This window comes from Poecilia reticulata, chromosome 3 (assembly GCF_904066995.2).
Source record: "Poecilia reticulata chromosome 3, P_reticulata-male-v2, whole genome shotgun sequence".
Classification (NCBI taxonomy): Eukaryota; Metazoa; Chordata; class Actinopteri; order Cyprinodontiformes; family Poeciliidae; genus Poecilia; species Poecilia reticulata.
The window spans coordinates 22,366,442-22,383,600 of record NC_088832.1 but is presented as its reverse complement, the minus strand read 5'-3'; the positions used below and the strand labels follow the sequence as shown (position 1 = coordinate 22,383,600).

Genomic DNA, 17,159 nt, shown 5'->3' with positions numbered 1-17,159 from the left:
CAAATAGAGAGACGTATTCAAGCGCAAACACACAAAACCGCTCCCACAGCTTAATTCTTTGAAGTGTATTCACATGATCTTTTGTGGCATATTAGTAGCACATTTATTTAAAACAAATGTCAAATATAATCACCAGATTATGCTGCTTTACTGTCTTTTATTTTCTTTATATCCGTCCTTTTTTCCTGCCAAGTATTGAGACATTGTAAGTAAAGAAATTAAAATGCATATGGAAATGTTCTGCCTTGACAATAAAAGCTGAACACGATGCTTTAATACAAAAACACTGAACTTTACTTCAAACAATTGCAATTAAAATTTTGACAAAAGCTATTAAGGTTTATTTAAGCCAAAGCAAGCCTGTTCCCTTTGATGGAAAAGAAGATCAGCAACTTGTTTTTATTTAGAAGAGAGGAAATAGCCCTTGCTTCTTGTCATCGGGATTAGGCAAGAGAATTGCTTTCATTTGTTTGACTGTTTGCGGCAGAAAGCATGTTATTGTCAGATGAAACAAGCGATTGATTTCAACTGTCAGAGAAAATATCTTTGTAGAGAAGGGGAGAAGATTAAAGATGGTGTGAGGGGAGAGAGAAAAAAACAGGAAAAAACAAAGAATACAGATGAAAGGAAATGCTGAAGGGAAATTGTAGGAGTCTTCAGTGCTGCGTTTGTGTTCTGCCAGCAATAACAGATTGACCCACTGCTGACCATTAGTTGTAGCTTATAGTATATTAGAACAACTCAGCATTACGGCACAGTTTATCACAGACGCTCCTTATGGATCCAAGGCCACGTGTCTGCACAGAAACACACACACACACACACACACACACACACACACGCACACGCACACGCACACACACACACATTCACAAACATACAGAGGACTGCTTACCGCCACTTGCTCACTGCACCCATTTTGTTTGTCTTGCTTTAACACATGTTTGGCAGATTGCTGAGTTCATGAATTTGATATTCCCACCCGTCCTCGAGCGGCAGAATTTGTGCTGGAGTGTGTGTGTGTGTGTGTGTGTGTGTGTGTGTGTGTGTGTGTGCGTGTGTGTGCGTTTGGGCCGAATGTGCGTGTGGCGTATTTATAGGTCAACCTTTGAAGCTTGAAGCTTGCAGAGGAATTTAAAAGCTTATCTCCACAATAAGGTAAATACAACCTCTCACTAAAAAATGCTGTTGGGAATCAGTGATTTTTACTGTCACATCTAATCTGGTTTTATGGCTCCGGATAGGCTAACCTTCACCGGCTCCAGTACGGATCCCCACAAGATGGAGAAAAGTCTGTGAGAGCTTGGTCATTCAACCATCAAAAAAAAAAATAAAGGGAATATGTTCAGATTACTAAAAATCATTGATATGTTTTTGTCAATCTTTTTTTTTTTTGCTGCTATATTGGCAATGATTAATGTACACTGCTGCACATGAACTCAGGGAATCTCTGCTTGGCTCTAAAGTTTTTCCTCAATAGCATTTATTAGGTCATTGTTAGCACTGAGGCCAGCATTTTTACTGCTATGCTTCACAGTTACTTGCTCTCATGGTGTCATCTCCAGCAGCCATAGGCAGCTGTTTTCAAGGACACACCTTTTTACGACATACAGACGACGTTATGGAATGGCTGGTAAACATGGTGGAGCACAGAGCAGCTATAAAGTTAGCTGCTTCAACAAGTAGTTGCTGAGGGATAAAAACACTCCTAAGAGTGTGACTTTTTAATCAGAAACCTCAAGACACACTACCTCAAATTAAAGATGCCGTTACTCAAAGTGCTAATAACGTAACGTATAAATCCAGTGATTAGACCAGTTTTGACTGCCCACACGTGGCTTACCGATCATGAATTGCTACTTAAAGGACCAGATGAAATGGGAACCAGCACACTGTCCCCAGTTTGTTATAGAGCTTTAAAAGTGACATTGCCAAATGGAGCAATAATGTTTGACTTTACAGAAAGAGAAATGGCAAATAGCTCTTAAAATGAGAACTAAACATGTGTCAGTTATTGGTTTCAAAGTGCACCATGGTTTTGGAATCGGTAATCTTTATGTTTTCCTCCTCTTTTATCCTATGGTTCTTACATTATTTGATGACAGCGAATAAATAGTTCTTCTTTCTCCAACCAACCAACCAACCAACCAACCAGGTTCTATTGTCTGTATCCAAAACTTCGACATCCCAGTGTAGATTGAAGTTTTCTCCAGCTGTATAGAGCACAATATAAAGTAAGATGATTTGTGTCTGCAGAAGCTTTCATGATATGATCAGTTTGTACTCAAGTACATCTTGTATCATATCATTTTTACTCTTTGGGTGACTACTTGAGTAAAGAGCTAACAAAGTAATGCTTCTCTTAGTTGGGTACAGTTTTCTGGTACTCTACCACCTCTGACTGTCATTCATTGTGTCAAGCTATAGAAAGGTTGGAGATTTTTTTTTACTTCCATCTTATGACATCATTCTCTGACTTAATTTGTGAATTTTTACATTTTCAAGGTGAGAGGATTAACAAATTTATGCTTAAAGTGTGCAAAACAAAAACACACACACACAGACGCACATAAGTTTATTTTATGTCTTTCTATCTTCATAAGGAATTTGCATTGGCTTCCATTCATTTTTTAATTTATTTACATAGCCTAACCCTTACCCTAAAGCTAACTATTACTAGTACATGCCTAACCCTAAACCTAACAAACTCAATTCAAACCTAAGCCCTAACCCTAAAACAGCACTTATTCTTATGCAGTTTGGGCTTTGGGCTGCATAAGGAGCAGTCGGTCCCCACAACGTCGTATTTGTTAGGAAAATGGTCCTTACACTGTTTCAAAAACAAGGCCACACACACACTCACACATCATCAATCCTCACCAATCTTTGCTATCTCAGACAGCAACCCCTATTCCATGGTGACAGTGTTTGGGATTTACTCCTGAGGTAGCCTTGAGTCTTTTGGGGCCACTCTTTGTATGTGTCCTTTTTGTGTGTATGGGGATGAGTCAAACTGAGCATGATAAATGACTCTTGATATCAAAAGCTTATCATGTGGCTGGTGAAAACACAGACTTTCTCCCTCACCCAACTACCACCTACTGCAGGCCCACTTAACAGTGCCCCAGCAATCAAATTACACTTTTGTTTTTCAGTTATAAATCATGCGCTTAAGATTAAACAACAAAAATAATAATCCAGCTAATTTCCAACAATGGAGGCCTGTACTCCTAATGAGAGTGCTAAAGATCACAATGGGTGTGGAAGGCTTTAGTGACAAAGATCTGCTAATTTCAAACTCTGAACTTTGATCTGGCTGTGGACAGACCGGCAAGTCGATACAGTACACAGCTTACTTTCACAGCACAACATAGCATGCAGCTGTAACACTATACATTAATGATTACAATGTTCAGAGGAAAATGCTTCTTTTATAAAGCAGAAAATGTTGTGCATTGCGTGGATTTGAAAAAACCTTTTAAAACTTGGACTGAAAATTAAAAATTAAAAAAATAAAACTAATTTTGAAGGTACCTAAGTTGAGGCAAATGACTAATTGTAGATGCAGCCATTTTCACATTGATTTGTCCCTTTTTTTGGTTTGGTTTTTGGCTTCTGTTGGTTTGTTGTACCAGTGTCTTAATACAACTTAGGTCCAGTCTATATTGTTTCTTTACTGTTGGGTAAAGGGAGATGTTTGTTTTTGAGGCATGAAAGCAATTACATTTTTCTAAAGTTGGAGTGCTTGACTTCCGAAAATCTTTATGTTCAGCCATGCACTTTACGTAGGAAATAAAGTGCAAATTATTTCACTTGTAAGTTTTAAGAATTTTCGTAAAACAAATTTGCTAATCACTTGTTGTTCAAGAAACCTTTGAACAACGAGTGTTGTTCAAATTTGATTTGATTCCAAATCAAATTTGGAAATTGGGACATAATGAGAAACAAAGACTTTCCTTATCTTTTGTATATATTCAAAGTGAAAAGACGCTAAGGCAAAATTTTAGAAGAAAATGTAATAAAAAAGAAAAAGTGTAAAATATCACAGTGGCACACAAAGTTCACAAAGGATTTTGATGTAAAAAAAGAATTCAAATACTGAAAATAAAGTTGAACTTTGCATAAACTATAGAGATTTATTTTAGACAAAATAGCATCCCTAGAACAATGACACCCTTAAATAGATTACATGTCCTAAATTGAACATTTAATGGACACTGGAACAGAGTTAAAATATGCCAAACAGGGAGTGACAGAGGTTGAGAACACATGCATGGGTTTCTTTTGCAAAAACATGCAACTTGCTTTGGGGAGATATAAAGTTTATAAGTTTTGTTTCACCCACATAAACTTTAGGAGTGTTTAACGAAGGTCTCACAGTATTTCCACTCTGATATTCCATCAAACAAAGCAAAAGTTGTGAACTCATGCTTTAAAGCATTTAATTTTGCCTGTAACTGTCTGTAAGTTAATATAGTTCTTCAAACTATTTTTAGACTAGTATAGAAGACCTGCTTTTATCCAAGGTGATCGCCCTAAATGCCCCAAACCAAACTGCAGTTGCCCACGTTTTTTAACAGTTTGACGGTGGACTGTCAGAGAGTGCAAGTGCTGGAAATTGGAGAAAAAGACAGACAGAGAGAGGTTGTGGTATTTGTTCATTGTGTGATAAATATAGCAGGTGAGTGGGTGGAATAAAAACAACCCAACACTAGCAGGATAAGAGAGGAAACACAGGAGAAAGATATAATGACACCAGGAGCGAGGCAATATGACATGGAGATAATAATAGCAAGGCAGCGAGGAGGAAACATAATGACACTTAGGGAGAGATGCGATGAGACTAATACAGAGATAATTGTGGTGAAAGTAGAATGCGGGGAGAACAGGAGGGATAAGGGGATGAGCAGGACAAAGGTAGGAAGAGGAGGGGAGGGACGACAACAGCAGGGGCAATGGAGATGGAGACACCGAGCAGCAAGTAGGAAGAGATGCATCGAAATAAAGATGGTGATAATATGGGTGTAATAAAGAGTCGAGTGTGGTCAGGGGCTCGAATGGGGACAGATAGATTGAGTGGGGAAATGGAGGAGTGTAGGGGGGGGGGTGAGGGGCACAGATAAACATAACATGGGACAAAAACAATGATTTTGACTCAGAGATAATGAAAACAAGGATGGGGTTGAGACAAAAGAAGGGGGATGGGTTTATCGAGGGGATGAGGAAGATAAAACAATGGCACCAGAAAAACAGACAGCAGATTCCTTTCCTCTCATGTCCTGTCCTCTCCTCTCTACTTTTTCATTGCCAGTATTGAATCACTGCAGTCAATAGTTCTCCACTGCGTAACTTGGAAAGATGCATTTGATTTGTGGCCCAGGACGCCGTGGAAAGAAGAGGCAAGCGTTTGATTTATGAGTCGGGGGACCTTGTGGTCAGGTTCTATTCGGGCACCGCACCTCTTCTGCTTTATCTCAGCAGCAGAAATTTAACAGCCGGCGCGAAATGTAGATTAATCCAAAAACTCTTTGTAAGACGCCACATCAGGCTAGTCAGAGTTGTTGAACAGAAGTTCATTTTTAAGTGCAGAAGGTTTGGTGTCAAGTTGCTTTGTTTGGTTTGTTTGCTGCCTGGTGGTGGTTTTCACATGAATGGCGACCTGGGCTGGCCTCTCTACTCCCCAAACAATTAAAATAAAAACATGAGATTCAGGACAACACGCTGTGCAGTCTCTCACAAGTCATGCAAGCGAGTCTCCCTACTCTCCGTAGCACACAAGGGGCACCTTCTCACGAAGGCCAACTCCCCATTGCCTGCTTATTTATAAAGCAACAGAAAATGTGTTCAAGGCACAACTTGACAGATTAGTTATATTTATTTATCTATTGCTTTTGAACTTCCTTTCACAATACAATGCTGGGTATCTGTCTGTTGGGTCCAAAGTTGCAGCTGTTGCATGTCAACCGATCTGACCAGTGTTTATGGTTTAGTGAAGACTGGTGCAGACCGTGTGCTGTATATGAATTCATGTCTGCAGCCCGAGTGTCCATGTGCTCATGACAGCACACTTTTATCTGCATGTGTTTGGAGTGGGCTATTTTGCACTCATCTTTCAGACACAAGGATTGTTTGATGTCGCTCACACTGAGCACTTTTCCTTTCTCCATTTCTTACCTGTTAATAGCTCAGATGGACTATTTTGTCCAAGTGATGCAACTAAACAAAAAAGGAGCAAAAAAAAAAAAATAATGTATTCATCTGATGTTTAATATCATAAGAAGAAAAGGGGCATATGAGGTAGAAAATAAAAAACTGCTGAGAGAGGGTAAATCATTGGAACGGTACAATTTCTTAATCTATTTTATGACTAACACATCATCAGACAAAAAGTGCGCAGACTTTTTATTCAGATCATTTTCTCACTTATCAAATTGTAATGATCCAAACAGCAGAGTGTGCCTATTTTGGCCAGTGAAAATTGAGCTTGTTTATGGTTTGCTGTTTACTGGGTGAAAGGTCACCAACCATTAACTGACTGGTTAATGGTTGGCCTCCATCAGCAGGTGCTTCATGGTTGCCTCTGCAAAACATTTTTATTAGATTTTCTAGTGTTGGTACAAATTATAGTCATACAAAAAACACAGTTGATTAGTTTTATACTGTGAAATTTCGTGTTAAAGTCTCATTTTGTTTGTAAACTTCATGTAATGAGGAAGAAAGAATCTGATTGAGATTAAAAATCTAATTTACAAGAGAGTCGTGAGCTGTACGTCAGCAAAACGAGATAAACATAAGGCAATTTGAGCCTTTTAAACATCTCAAAGACGACATGTGATTCTAATCATGTAGAACTGTGCTATGAGCTTCAAAAAACAATGTCATAAATTGATTGAAATTCATTTAAACATTAGAAAGCACAGATTAAGATGACCTAATTGCTGTAATTTAAAAACAAAAATAATGCTATTTTAGGTTCTGCTCGAATATACGTTCACCTATTTTTTAAGACAATTCTTTGAACATTTGAAATCTGCTATTGAAGACTCTGTTAACGTGCATGTTTTAGAAGATATTTATGTATTTTTTTTTAACAATTAATGTGTAAAGTGGATCAATAGACAAAAGGAAGATATAGTTAAATTTACTCATTGCTCTAAAGAAAACATCCATATCGTGCAGAAAATGGCATTTTTTTGTTCTAAGATGAGATTTAGCTCCTTGTAAAGTAACATTAGAGACAAGGTAAACACATAAATGAATGACCTTCCTCCATGGCAGGTAGGCTGTTTATTTATTTGACAGATAACCCAACTTGTAGAAAATTGCCAGTAGTGTTAACTAAAGAGTGGGCGACTGTGCTCCTCAGGTAGCCAAAACAAATCTGGTTTTACAACCAAAGAAAGAAAAAAATACAGTATTTCCAAACAGTTTACCTCCCCACTGATATCACATACAGCTGACTGACAGCTTGCAGCTACAGGAGAGAGCAGCTAAAAATGATGGAACGTCTCTAGGTTTTTATTGGAATCGAGATGAACCACTGCAAGGCTCTGATGCAATTTTTTGTTTGAAACCATAACTTTTTAAAGCTATTTTGCAACCTGAAACCAGAAATCAGTCCATGCCGTCTCTTTACTAATAAGGGTTCTTAAATCCAGACATGAAAGACTTTCTTCAGCTGCAACAACAAGCTGACATTGGTGATGCCGAGAAGTGCTGAGAAAAAAATTACACTCGCGAAACATCTGAAGAAAACCCGAAAAACAGGAGAAGAGCTTGATGGTAGATTTACTTAGAAGCTAAGCAATGGACTTCTTAAAATCCCCTAAGTATGGTGCTACAATATGGCTTGCTGCAAGTGTCTGCTGAATTCTGCTTATCCCATCTGCTCAAGAGGAGGCAGAGGGGGATCAAGCAGCGGAAGGGATGGCAAAACGAAAGAGAGACAACTGAAGACAGAACGAGAGACGAACACAAACACGACTACAGGGGAGAGAGGTGAATTGGGTTGGAAAGACAGCGGAGAACAATCTGAAATTAATCTGGACACTCCAGATGGCTTGAAGTTTGCGTATGTGCATGTGAGAACACGCATGTATACATGCGTTCCTGTAACTGGCAGCTTGTCCGTTTTAGCTTGTGTATAGCGATCAGTAGCTTGTCTATTTATGGGCTTCTGTGGATTTTGTGCCATTTCACACCAATGGGAACATCTGTTTTGTTACGGTGAGCATTGTTTTGATCCTGTTTGATGAAGAAAGACAGAAAAAAAAAACATGCAAAATGTCTCATATTTTCACTCCAAAGCCCATAAAAGCAGATGCATTGATGCACCAAAATCCAGCCATCGCAGCACACGCATATAGATGTAGGGCTGCAGGGGAACTGGTGCTTATCTAAAGGGTGAGAGGTGGATATGTCATCTGTCGGTCCTGCTTTCCATCCTTTCTTCACTCACTCACTCACTCACTCACTCACTCACTCACTCACTCACTCACTCACTCACTCACTCACTCACTCACTCACTCACTCACTCACTCACTCACTCACTCACTCACTCACTCCCTTCCTTCCTTCCTTCCTTCCTTTCAACTAAGAACAATTTAACACATTTTTCAAATCTTCAACAATCTTCAACTATTGTAGCAAATCTTCAAATCTGCTACAATAACAAATTTTGCTGGACGATAAATTGTCCGCGAAGTTATTGCGATAAACGATAATATTGTTGCTTTGAGACCATTTTCAAGTAATATAGTGGTAATGGCATAGTAGTGCAAGAACACATTCTCAAAGATCAATGAACTTTAAATTCTAATGAATATTTAACACTCAGACATTTAAAATATACTAAATAAATTAACAAAACAACAGAAACAACAAATAAAATGAAGTAAAAACAAAATGTTCCTTCAAAAAAGCGCTAGTTGATACCAAAGCACCAGACTTAAGAGTTTTGTCATCCAGTTTTTAGTAGAAAGAGAAAAAAGATAAATCATGCAAATGGAAAGTTTGTTTTAATTCCTTGTGCAATTAATTGATTTATTTCTTATTGTGACAGGCCTGGCTGTGTATGATAGCACCACCAACTATGACCTGACTAGTAACAAAATATGTAATTAACTTCCTTTGGCAATCTTCATAAATCATATTGCATTGCGTTTACAAGGAGCTGGTGGGTTTCATTGTACTTCTGTGACTGGGTTGTGACCAGGTTGATTGTTACCCCTTGAGTGCACAAAATATCTGAGTGTGGGAGTAAAGAAAGGTGTTTTCTCCCTGACCCCAGGTTATTAGATCAATAGTCATCACTATCTTAGATGCAATTACTGCTGGGTTTTATGTTGGATTTCCTCACACACACTGTGTGCTACGTGCTCCGTTTATACTTCAGATGGAAGTCTATTTAGAGCGTTCATGAGAAGAAAGTAACAGAGCCGAAATAATGGAGAAGGGAGGGAAAAGTGCTTTAAGGGGTTGTTGATATGGGGAAAGAGGAGAATAAAACCTCAAAGACTTTGAGGCACAGCGTGTCACAGTGTGACACCTTTTGTTTTCCCACACTGTCAACCCAGGCTGCATTTCAGAGGAATGTGTTGTACTTTTTCCTTCAGTACAATAAATTCCTGACTTTAAGACTACTTAAAAAATATGTTTTATTCTGTAAAAACTTACAAGATAGTATTAGTGTTATTTAATAAAGCATTGATGTTCCTGTGAAATTCAATTGACGTTTTTACCAAAAAGGATTTATAACTAATCTTCAGTCTGTTCTAATAAGCTAAGACCACTACAAGAATATTTCTAGACTCTATATTGTGTTGTAGGAAAATTGTTTTCCCTAAAATAAATAAATAAATAAATAAAAAAATTCCTAATATATTTGTTGTCATCTCTCTCTTCCAGCTGATTCCTGTGGTGGTGTAGTCCAAGGCCTGAATGGGACCATAGAGTCTCCTGGTTTTCCACATGGCTATCCCAACTATGCCAACTGCACATGGCTGATAATAACAGGGGAGAGGAACCGAATACAGCTAACATTTGTTACGCTGGCACTGGAGGAAGACTTTGATATTGTATCCGTCTACGATGGACAACCATCGCCTGGCAACTTAAAAATGAGGTTTGAAATGATTTTGATATTTTTACCTTCTGTCTTGCTACTGTTTTCTGTCCTTCCTCCTCTGTGCTTTATAATCTACTGATTGCAGTTTGAGTTTGTCCTGCAAATTCGTCCAACTTCTGCTTGGTGTTAACATAAAAAATGGCGTTCTTTGGCCAGTGGCGTAGTGTGACATTGGAAAGGATGGGGATCGCAGCAGCATCAGTTTAAAAGTATACAACTCATGTCAGCTAATTTTCTGTTTTTTGCACATCTATTGAATGGGGAGTTGGCACCTCCAGTTTACTGCTGTGAGACAGGAAACCATTTTATGAGCAGAACTCCTACTTACGAATTTATATAATTTACTGCATTCTGACTGGTTTTGGCCAGAGAAAGACGGGACTCGCCCAAAAGGACTATTCATGCAAGAATCGTCACCACTGCAGAAAATTTCTCTGGAATTAAAAGTTAAAAGTCACATCAATTAAAATAAAATAGCAAATTTTACATGTAATTATTCACTTTTTGCAACCTTGAACCTTTGTTTTATGACAGAAATATGACAAATCTATAACAAGGAAGGAGATAGATATTAAAGTACTGGGAAAGGGGACTGAGTCTTCTCCCCGAAGTTATTTCACTCACAGAGGGGTCAGGTGGGGTAACACCTGGACAGATTCCAAGTCCAATAAAGACTTGCATTTGCCAAGCAGTAATGAACACAAAAGTCTTAGATCAGCACAGTGTTGCTTGTTAATGTAACTTTCACTCCTTTTGGATAAAACATAACCCATTAATGTCAACTCCACACAAGAAAAGCGCAAACTGAGTTTCAGACCATCACCCTTCAAGCTGTGCAGCATCAGTGTCACACAGCCTGAGGCCTCCAAATACTCTCTGATCTTAAGAGTTTGGTAACGTCGTTAATATTTATTTGAAGAAGAAATTATAGCTTTTTAGTATCAATTATGAACATTGAGTCCTCTTATTGTGTCACTAAAAACAGACTGATTGCAATTACTCCCTCAAGCTGCAAAATGATTAGAATCATCTCCTTTTGCAGGTTTTCAGTACTAATTTAGCATTGTTTCGAAACATTTCACAAAGTTATAGCTAAGGGACACCAACTGTTTGTCTTGATTAACTTACAATATTCAACAGGCTACATATCAACGAGTTTCTGTTGACAATAAAAATCAGCGAATAATTTGCAAACTCAATATCCACTCCACTGTGTTGGATCCACTTTCCTTTTGAGATAAATTTAAAACAGGGAGTCCAGTAGAGGAAATCATGAAAGGATGAAGATTATAAAATACTAAAGCTGCTAATTTCGGTGACATTGTTAAAATAAAAATAAACTCACTAACTGTGAGACACTTGATATCTTTATGATCATCTTTTCATACATTTTGCCTGACCACAGGTATGGCAGGAATTATTTTTAATGAATTAAGATGTTTAATACATGACCAACCAATAGAGAACAATGTTAAGATGTCAGGACAAGTTAACCAAAATAAAATAGACATCTAGTATTTAAGACATTGTTACTTATTTTCTCAAAAGAACCTTAGGTTTTAAGGAGGAGATACACTGACTCAAAGTTTGTTCTTGACTTTTAAACAAATACTTCATCCCGCTATCAGGGGTTCTCTATTTCATGGGTAGTAATATTTGATATTTAACGACTTATGGCAATAAGTTTTCAGAAAGAAAGTGTGTTGATTCTGTCTTTAGCTCCACCATGCTACGTATTGATTTAGATTGCTATAGGAATCATTAGTAGAATTAGTAGAGAGACAATTAGACCTTTCTCAGGTGGACAGAATGAGGGTGATTGAAGTAGAAAGGTTTGTTAGGAAAGCATGTTGAAATGTGAGCCATAACAAAGATATTAATGTACTGACGTTTGATAGAACATATAGTATAAAGTTGAGTGAGGACAATGCAAATAACAGAAATGCCCAGAAGCATTTCCTGTCAAACTGAGTCCACTGCAATAGGAGAACGGAAACTCCTCTATTTAACAGTTTACACATTCACCCAAAACAGTCACTGATGCACAGTCATCCATCCGTCATCATACATGGGAGGGACGCTGGTGCTTGTCTCCACCTGTCAACAGGCGAGAGGCGGGGTCACCGGTCCATCGCAGGGCAACACAGAGACAGACAGGACAAACAATCATGCACACGCACACGCACGCACACACACACCCACACACGCACACGCACACGCACACGCACGCACGCACGCACACACGCACACACACACGCACACACACACACACGCACACACACACACACACACACGCACGCACACACACACACACACCTAAAGAGAGATCAATTAACCTGACCTTGTTTAACCTCGTTTTAAAACTGCACATTAAAACCACAAGGAATTACATTTCAAAAACAAACATTTCACAATTTTTGATTGATTTTAAAAATTTATATTTTATTGAAGAAATCCACTGACTGTGAAAAGCATCCAAAGTAATAATAAAAAAAAAGAAACAAGTCGAATTCTATCACCAAGGATTCAGCATAAAACCAAATGCAGCATGCTCTGAGGTTATTCTGTTTTGCATGTTTAAAATTTCTTTTCATCACTATGTAAAAAAAAAAGTAAAGCTTTTGTTGTTTCATCTGACGATCAACAAACATGCTCAGGGATCTGTGAGGTTTTGATGAATGGGCAGAACTCCTGCTTGGTGAAAGAGGAAGGAAGGAATTCTAATATTGCTTCAGAAAGGGCAAAGAGAACAAAATATACAGTACAGAGCTGGTAAAATAAGGAAATCTTATTCATAGTGCTCTGTGTGTGTAGGAGGGATGAGCTGGGAATGCACCAAGTGGAAGGATGCTGTACCAGTTAGATTTTCTTTTTTCTTGAAAACACTTCACAGCTATGTCATGTGTCATTGTTTGAAAGACATTTTTTTTCTGGATAGATGAGAATAGCCTGTTCAGCTGCTGATTGAAATGAATTAAAAAAATCGGATCGGGATCCTGTCTCCTGTCTCCTGTTTTGCGTTACAAAAGGCTTAAACTGCTGAAGGATAACTTACAAAGATATTTGTGTGCAAAATAATAGTTTACATCAACACAGAGGTTGTCCATGACTCAAGGCTACAAACAATGTTTTGATGTTTGCTTTATTTCAATAAATCAACCATTTGCTTTCCTGCACTTATATTGTTTCTCACCACCTTTTTTTCTAATTCATTTTTTTGAACAGTTTGTAATTTATTCTTCAGGCAGTGATAAATTAAACTAGAGAACTGGCAGAGCAAGACAAAACAAAATGATCATCTCTTGCACTAAAGCTTAAAAAAAGGTGGAAGTGGAAACAAATACTCTCAAACATCAGTGCGTGTTTGTAGCCTTTTATTAAGCAATGTGATATTTTTGTCAGTCTCGTAGGAGAATGAAATCATATCTTACTCCTCGTCATAATCTACGGTGGCAGAAGCTAATTTTTATTAACCCGTGTTTAATTGTATTGTTATTGTTCCAGCAGGGTTGGGAGAAGTCCTAAACATGCTGTGTTTTTCAGCTGTCTGCTCTTCAGAGGCAGAAGAAGGACTAAAAAAAGGATTTGTTTGTACTTAGTTGCTCGGCCCCGATGAGACGCGGCAAGATTATTTCGTTAGATTGTTAGTCTCAAGAGACACAATACAGATTCATTAACTTATTAGCCACTTCACTTACTTACTTTCAAAGCAATTTCTAAAAAGCCCAGCCTTTTAGTGACTGAAATTATTTTCTATTAAAACAAAGAAGATAGAAGAGATGTGAAAATAAAATGATGGAAGAGGAAAAGAAAAAGAAAAAGTCATTCTTATTTGTATGTGTGTACCACTATCAAATACAGGTGTATCTAATTAAAAATTAGAGCATGGTATGAAGGTTCATTCATTTCAGTAATTAAATTACAAAAGTAAAACTCTTATTATGTAGATACATTACTCACAGAGTGCCAATTTTCAGCCATTCACAATTATTTTTGTTTTGGTGACAAATTTTACCCTTAGATAAATAATCAAATAAAGTTCTGATGCAAAACCAGTCGGCCTCCTGAAAGCATGTCATAACCTGACAGCGTGTGCCCTCATTACAGTGTTTGGGACTCTTTTGCATACATTTCTACATTAACGCGGTGCGGGACGAAGGCGATAAGCTTGTGTTTCTGCCGCGTGCTAAAGGAAGCCCGGTTTGATTTAAAGAGCCCTTCACCTCGCCTGCATTGTTTTGTCTGATGTCTCTCATGTTCCTCTTGACCCCATTAGCTACTTTCACTAAACATTTCCATCATATACCTGCAACGATGAGCCACCTCTGAGCCGCCTCTGGCAATTCATAAATCACAAGTGTACATCGTGATATCCCGCAAAGTTGTAACCTTTCGGAAAGTGTGGAACAACAGGAGGTGTTGTCATTGGCATTGACAGCAGAACGATCTGTGCTGAAAGTCTTCCGAAACAATAACCTCAGATGGACCAGTCGTGCATGTTGTGTTGTTGTTAAATGATATCACATATTTTTAGACGGTTCAATTCTCTCTCCTTCGCCCAGGTGGGTCACTTCTGACATGATCTCTGATTCAGCTTAAAATAAGGAAAGCAACAGTTGTGGCACCGACTCCACCAACAGTTCACACTTTTGTGAATCTCACTTTTCTTTCCAGTCTTCAAACAGCCGTGTTTATCTTTATTGCTCATGCATCGTTCTGTACTACCCGTTATTCTTCCACTCAACTTTCCATAGTCATCTTTTAATACGCGCCGGTACAGCACTCTGAACATTTGGCATCTTCGGGATTTACTTTTTTTTTTTTTTTTTTAGATGTACATGCTCCTTTTATCTAATGAGCTTTAAAACAGATTGGTTTGATGTTCAGAGATGGAAGATGGAGAATGTCAAAATTATTTCTTCCTGCTTCTTCTGATGAGTGTATCCTCAGCCTCATCAAGATACATGTAGCATATGCATTACATAACTATAAATTCATTACTGAAAGGAAAAAAACCCCGCTGCAGATAACTGCTCTGGCAATGAACTGAGAAGAGATGCCAGCTGCAACCTGACCTGCTACGATTTACGTCAGTTGCCACCACAGCTATTTGGTACCTACACTTTTTCGAGTTAGTCAAATATGCTAAGTGTATTTCCAATGTTCCTCCAGGTCCTCAGTGTAAAAATAAAAAATAAAATAAAAAAAAGTAGAGGACTGGTGTTTTTGAAGCTTGTTGCCTTAAGTGCAGTGAGCTGTTACAATAAGTCTATTCCCACAGCTATTTAGATCACGTAAGAGGTTCTGTATTTTCTCAACATAGCTCTTCTGTTGATGTTAGCACTTTTCTCAAAACACTATGCAGGGACAAGTAACATATTGCCTAGTTGAGCCCACTAACCAGCCTTCGTTTTTGCCCCTGGGGTCTCCAAAGCACCGACATTCTTGTCGTTTCCAGCTACACACTTAGATTTATGTCCACTATCAAAGACCGCAACTTATCTTTACGTTAAATAAATTGGGCTGACTGTATAGGACCTGCTTTCAATTATCCTTTTGTCATTACTTGTCTTCCTGGGCTCCAGTTGTCGGTTAGCTGAAAAATCCTCCTCCTCCTCCTCCTTCCTGGATACTGTGAGACTTGCTGAAATCAACCAGTCAAGCTGTCGACATGAACAGTGCAATGAAGCTTTAAGGAGCTGCCTTCTCTTTCTTTGCTCAACCAGAGGTGCACATAAGGCCTGGGATATACTCTGTCTTCGTTTTGCACTCACTGGTTTTACTGCCCTCAGAGTTTTGTGTGGGAAACACAGCAATATCATATATAGAGGAATTGTTGAACTGCATCTGTGCCCCCTTCTTACCAGTCCCTGCTGTGCGTCAGCAGCACTAACTCTGCTCCATCCCACTCACTCTGATGGCTGATGTCAACAGTGTGAAAATATTTATCTCAAACTGAAGAGCTTGTCTCTTACTCAGACATTATTACCTCTGTTATATGTCTTGGAGTAGAAACGAAACGTCATCCATCTATCCATCCATATCTATATCTATATAGATGTATATAAATATAGATGTAGATCTATATGTATAAATCTCTCTATATATTTAGATCTCTTTCTCTTTGTATGTATATATGTACACTCACACAGCTCTGTAAAAAACTAAGAGCCCTCTGCTCTGAACCCCATTGAAAACCTCCTGGTTTCTGCACCGAATATTGATTTCTGAACTCTTCCTGAGTTAAAACATTAGTATTGTTGTCTGTAAATAAACAAGAATTTGTTTTCTTTGCATTATTTGAGGTCTGAAAGCATTGCATCTTTTTAGTTATTTTGACCATTTTTCATTTTCTGCACATAAATACTACATTTTTGCTTTGACTTTCGGAGACAAGTTGTCAGTAGTTCATAGAAAAAAAGAACAATGTTCATTTTACTCAAATATATACCTATAAAAGTAAAATCAAAAATCAAATAAACTGATTATATATATATATATATATATATATATATATATATATATATATAGATAGATAAATATAGATATAGATCTACATAGATATAGATGAAAGTTTGAAGTCTCCCCTAAGCTTTAACCTGTTGAAGAACATTGGTAATTCCTAGTTACAAGATCAGAACATATTTGAAAACATGCTTTTCTTTCAAAGGCATATTGAGAAGACTGTAATGGATGCAAAACCTTTGCTTGTGTATCTGACAATAGGAGGAGTGTATGGTGTCCCAGGTGTGCATGCTTTCCATTTCAACAAAGTTCTTTAATGTAAAAAAAAAAAAAATCATAAATAAATCAAAATTAGTTACTGGATTATTTGGTTCAGTAGCTCAAAACAGGAAACAAAAAACAATCTCTTGGACCTGGATAAAGACATGCACCAAGTTCTTCAAAGAGCTTGTCAAGTAGGTTATTCTAAGCCTCTGGGTGGAGATGCCACAGTTATTCTGTGGACTCAGGCGGTTTTAGATTGTTTTTTCTCTAAGATCAAGGTTCTGTGATATAAATCTTACCTCCA

The 17,159-nt window shown here is 37.9% G+C and overlaps 1 protein-coding gene across 2 annotated transcripts in view; it reads left to right on the top strand.

The window, feature by feature from the left end:
- csmd1b (CUB and Sushi multiple domains 1b) overlaps nucleotides 1-17,159 on the top strand; it is a 433,675-nt gene that overhangs the window by 101,886 nt on the left and 314,630 nt on the right. For both annotated transcript variants that reach the window (XM_081605248.1, XM_081605247.1), the window contains exon 2: nucleotides 9,907-10,123. In XM_081605248.1, the coding sequence (XP_081461374.1) occupies nucleotides 9,907-10,123 (217 nt within the window). The remainder of the gene's footprint in view (nucleotides 1-9,906; nucleotides 10,124-17,159) is intronic.